The 4215-nt window shown below is 59.8% G+C and overlaps 1 protein-coding gene across 1 annotated transcript; it reads right to left on the bottom strand.

The window, feature by feature from the left end:
• Positions 1–802: 802 nt before the first annotated feature.
• PTF1A (pancreas associated transcription factor 1a) lies at positions 803–2093 on the bottom strand. The gene is made up of 2 exons (XM_040992531.1): positions 1286–2093; positions 803–1008 (listed from the first exon to the last, which is right to left on the bottom strand). Exons 1-2 carry the CDS (start codon positions 2091–2093, stop codon positions 803–805), a joined length of 1014 nt encoding a protein of 337 aa, XP_040848465.1.
• Between the last annotated feature and the right edge of the window lie 2122 nt (positions 2094–4215).

Here is a 4215-nt window from a genome sequence, read left to right as displayed (position 1 = left end):
GTGAGAAGAATCACCACGACCCTCCCCTCCGCAGGTAAGCAGCACCCCCAGCCTCACCGGACACTACCGCCGCCAATCCACCTGCACACAGGTGCTTGGGTAGGGTGACCTTGGGTAAACAAACAGAAAAAGTTACACATCCGGTCTGTGAATCTTAGTTTCCTCCGTGACAAACACCACCCCAGGAACCTGTTTGCCACCATTTCTCTTTCTTTCTTTCTTTCTTTCTTTTTTCCTTCCTTCCTTCCTTCCATTTTTTCTTTCCTTCCTCTTTTGGTACAGCAGGGCTGAAAACACACTGGTGCCAGGTAGAAGAGGGGCGCACACTCGGAACTCAGGCTTTGTGTGGGTCTGGGGTGCAGCCAGTATTTACAAGACCTTTTAAACACACAGCAAATTCTCTGCCCCCCCCCCCGACCTAAACAAGTCACTTTAAAAACAAGGCTTAAATACCATTTATTAACAAGCCTTAGAAATAAACCAAATCTGGCAATAAATAGGCGCGAGCGTTCTTCCAGTTACACAAGGGTCTGGTGCAGAAGGTGCTGGACAGGGTGGGGTGGGAAGAAAGGGGAAGTCATGAGCTATTGCATATATTTCCGAAATCAAGATAAATTATATAACATATAGAGATATATTAAAAAAAAAGAGCATCTATCGCGTCAACTGAACGGAATAAATAGATAAATAACAAAACGCAATTGATTGCCTTGAGAAACATCTGATTTTCTTTTAAATTACATGGACATGTACAATATGCACAAACGACCGCAGTCCAGTCCACCGCGGGATCCTGGCTGGCTCAGGACACGAACTCCAGGGCCAGCTCGCTGTCGGCGCTGTGGAAGGAAGCAGATTTGTTGCTGAGCTTCCTGGGGTCCTCAGGGGTCCACACTTTGGCTGTCCGGATGATGTTCTGTTCGCTGAGCTGCTTTTCATCAGTCCAAGAGAGAGAATGTCCAGCCAGAGGAGGAAGGCCATAGTCCGGGTCGCTGGGGGAGGGCGGCCCTGGGTAGGGAAGGGGGAAAAAACCACATTCTGAGCTTGAGTCCCAGGTCCTGGGCATTTGGGGCCCCTCCGCCCTAAAGCTCCCCTCCCCCGGGCCGCCGTTCCCACCCCGGAGTCCCAAGAACTGTGCGCCTGGCTGGGACGCGCGACCCGGAGCGCACCTGGGACCCCGAGCGCGCGCGCTCCAGGTTGCAGTGTCCGTGGTCTGGCCCAGCTACCTGCCCCCGGCGGAAGACCCGTCCCCTACTCTCCCGAGCAGGAACACTGGAGCACTTACGGGTGCCACGATGGCAGATGATGACCTTCTGGGCTTGGCTGCCGAGGCTGTCTGTGCCCAGGCGCCCGCCTCCTCCCGCTCCGCCAGCGCCGCCTGCCCCGCCGGCGCCGCCACGCAGAGGCAGGTCGGCTTGCACCAGCTCGCTGAGGAAGTTGATGTAGCCGATGGCCAGACGCAGCGTGTCCACTTTGGACAGGCGCTTCTCGTAGGGTAGGGTGGGGATGTGCGAGCGCAGGCCCTCGAAGGCGTCGTTGATGGACTGCATGCGGCGCCGCTCGCGCACGTTAGCCGCCTGCCGCAGCTGTTGGAGTTCCGCCTCGGAGCGCACCCTCCTGCGCCGCCGCGCAGCAGCCGCCGCAGCCGCCGCCGCGCCCCGCAGCCTAGCTCCGGGGGACAGCACCGCGGCGGCGGCGGCGCACGGGTAGGCCAGGCACGAGGGTGGCGAGCCGGGCGAGTAGGGAAAAGCTCCTGGGGCCACGCTCGCCCCGCAGCAGTAGCCGGAGCCGCCTCCGATGTCCTCGGGATCCCCGGGAAACCCCGACGACGGCGCCGGCGCCGGCTGCACCAGGGCGTGAGGGGCGGCTGAGGACGCCGGAGGGAGCAGCAGGCACGCCCCGTCGCGGTAGCAGTATTCGTGCAACTGGTGGCTGAAGAAGTCCACCTCGGCCTGCTCGTCCGCCAGCAGCTCGTCGCCGTCCTCCAATGGGTCCCGGGAAGATTGATCGGTCAGGAAGTCTTCATCGTCCAGGTACGGAGCCGGAAAGCCATCCAGGCCCCCGGGGAAAGGTTCCAACAGCATTGTGTCCATGCTGTCGGCTGCCGCGCGCCCGAGGGCCGGCTGGATGGCTTGGGGCCGTGTGTGTGTTGTGTGTGTGTGTGTGTGTGTGTGTGTGTGTGTGTGTGTGTGTGTGTTTTGGTGAGGGCGGGTGAGGGGGTTCCCTCCGTCAGCACTCGGCGGCCTACAGCTGCCTCCTCCCCAGGGCCTTGCGGGTGGGCAGCCCCTGAGGGCTTCCCGGAGGGGCCCGCGGCCGCTGCGCGCTCGGGCTTGGCCGACGCCCACGATTCTGCTGGGGAGGGCTGTGGCCGACGCGCGGGAGCCGAGGGCTGGCACGCGAGGGTTTTTATAGGTACAGCCCCAGGCGCGTGCCGGGGACCCAAGGCGCCAGCCAATGAGAGCACGGGGTGCCGGCGGGGAGTGTGTGTGGGGGGGGTCTCTCCTCCCCTCGCGAGCTCCCGGGGCGGGGCCGCGCTGCCCGGAGCTGTTAGTCTTGCTCCTGGCCGGGTTTCTTTTCCAAGGTTGCTTTTACCTGTCCAGCGCGCGGCTACAGGTGCACCTGCTGCCTGCCCGCCCGTCAGCGTGGCGCAAGAGCAGATCCCGGCCCCGGCGGCAAAGGGGCTAGAGGGCAACCGCTCCAGCAGTCACACAAGACCCAGGGGCTGAGAAGTGCGGAAATGAAGCCCGCCTGGGTGAAACTCGCTCCTCTTTGGCGGTTGGCGCAATAATGCTGACTGTCCGGGACTGCCCGGAGGGCGGTTGTGGTCATCAGGGGCCGGGTGGCGGGTGAGGGGGCTCGCACCTGGCTCTGGCTTGACTTGGCGATTTCGGGGCCACAGCACTGCCCCATCACAGGACGTTCCAAGGTCTGTTGTGCAGTAGGGTTAGGTCGCAACGGGTGGACTTTTGGAGAGGCGCCCTGGGCCCGGCTGCTGAAGGAGATCCGGGTTTAGGAGCGCGCGAAAGAGAGACACCCGCGCAGACAGATTCTGGCGCCTGCCGCCAGCGGAGTCTGCGTCTCCCGGGTCCTTCCCGGCCCGGAAAAGGCAATGTTTAGACGGGAGGAGCTGGACTCTAGACCCTAAGGATTCTGAGCACTCACAAAGGAATGGAAGCGGAGCGGAGGGAGGGCGGTGAAGGTCCAGCCGTTTTCCAGCGCGACCCCCGTACTCACCTAGAGCTCCCCTCTACCACCTCCCTCCCCCCAGGGTGGGGGCTGTTCCGGACCGGGTTTTTCTATCCCAGACTTTCTCTCAGCGAAGGCAGAACTCACAGCGCATCCCCGAGACATAGCTGATCCCAGACGGCGCTGCCTCGTTAGTTCTCCCTAACTCTCAAGGAAACCTTTCTAGGATTGGGCGATTCTTGTTCAAAGTCAGCTCCGGTGGCCGCCCTGGGAGGGATCAGGGGCGCAATCAGGGCTGCCCTTTCCATACCGGGAACCGGCAGAGTCCGCTTCCCCAGCCGGCCCTTCCTTTCAGGAGGCTTGTCCCATTTGTCCCAGCTGAGGTGTTCACTGGTTATTCAGACTCTGCTTAAAACCCCAGAGCGCACCTCCGGAGGACGCGGGTTTAAATACAGCTCTTGGGTAAGTCCTTCCGTGGAGCACCTGGATCTTGTCCCGCCACTCCCGACCCACTTTCCCGCTCACGCTGGGAGACGGCAGTTGATGGCTCAGTTGCTGAGGGTCCCTGCCACCCAGGTGGGGAAACTCCACTGGGGTTCTAGGCTCTTGGATTTGGCCTGGGCCCAGCCCCATCTCTTGCCCACACTCCTTTCCCTGGATCCCTTTACAATCAAATGCTGCTTTTCTTCTGGGTTTAGCCATTCAGCTGGGTTTAACTCAGTTCTGAGACTGTTAGGCCAAGAGCTTCGCAAAATTAGGAGATTGGTGGTCATCCTACTTTCTTTTTGTATTTAGAGGTCTTCCTCTCTGCACAGGGTTAGACTAAAATAAAGTGGAAACATTGTTTTTGAAACAGTCTGAGAACTTACAAGAGTAGCAAGGAACAGAACTTTTAAGCCTGATTCAAAACACGGGTGGCGATTTCCTGGTCCTGCAGGGGTTGTGGAGGGGCGGAACTTGAGAGCCAGGGAATATAGATGTGTCTGTTGGTTTATTTTAAAATTATTCAGTATAATTTCAGTGGTTTAA

The sequence above is a fragment of the Ochotona curzoniae genome, unplaced genomic scaffold (assembly GCF_017591425.1).
Source record: "Ochotona curzoniae isolate NIBS_2020 unplaced genomic scaffold, NIBS_Ocur_1.0 contig_78, whole genome shotgun sequence".
NCBI classification, from domain to species: Eukaryota; Metazoa; Chordata; class Mammalia; order Lagomorpha; family Ochotonidae; genus Ochotona; species Ochotona curzoniae.
Note: the sequence above shows the minus strand (reverse complement) of the source record. Positions and strands in the feature narration are given on the sequence as shown.

What these genes read in the sequence shown, in the direction of transcription:
- PTF1A (XM_040992531.1), bottom strand. Translation starts at nt 2,093, where the DNA reads ATGGACACAATGCTGTTGGAACCTTTCCCCGGGGGCCTGGATGGCTTT. An exon ending in CATCTGCCATCGTGGCACCC is followed by an intron (nt 1,009 to 1,285) that starts GTAAGTGCTCCA and finishes TTCCCTACCCAG; the next exon opens with GGCCGCCCTCCCCCAGCGAC.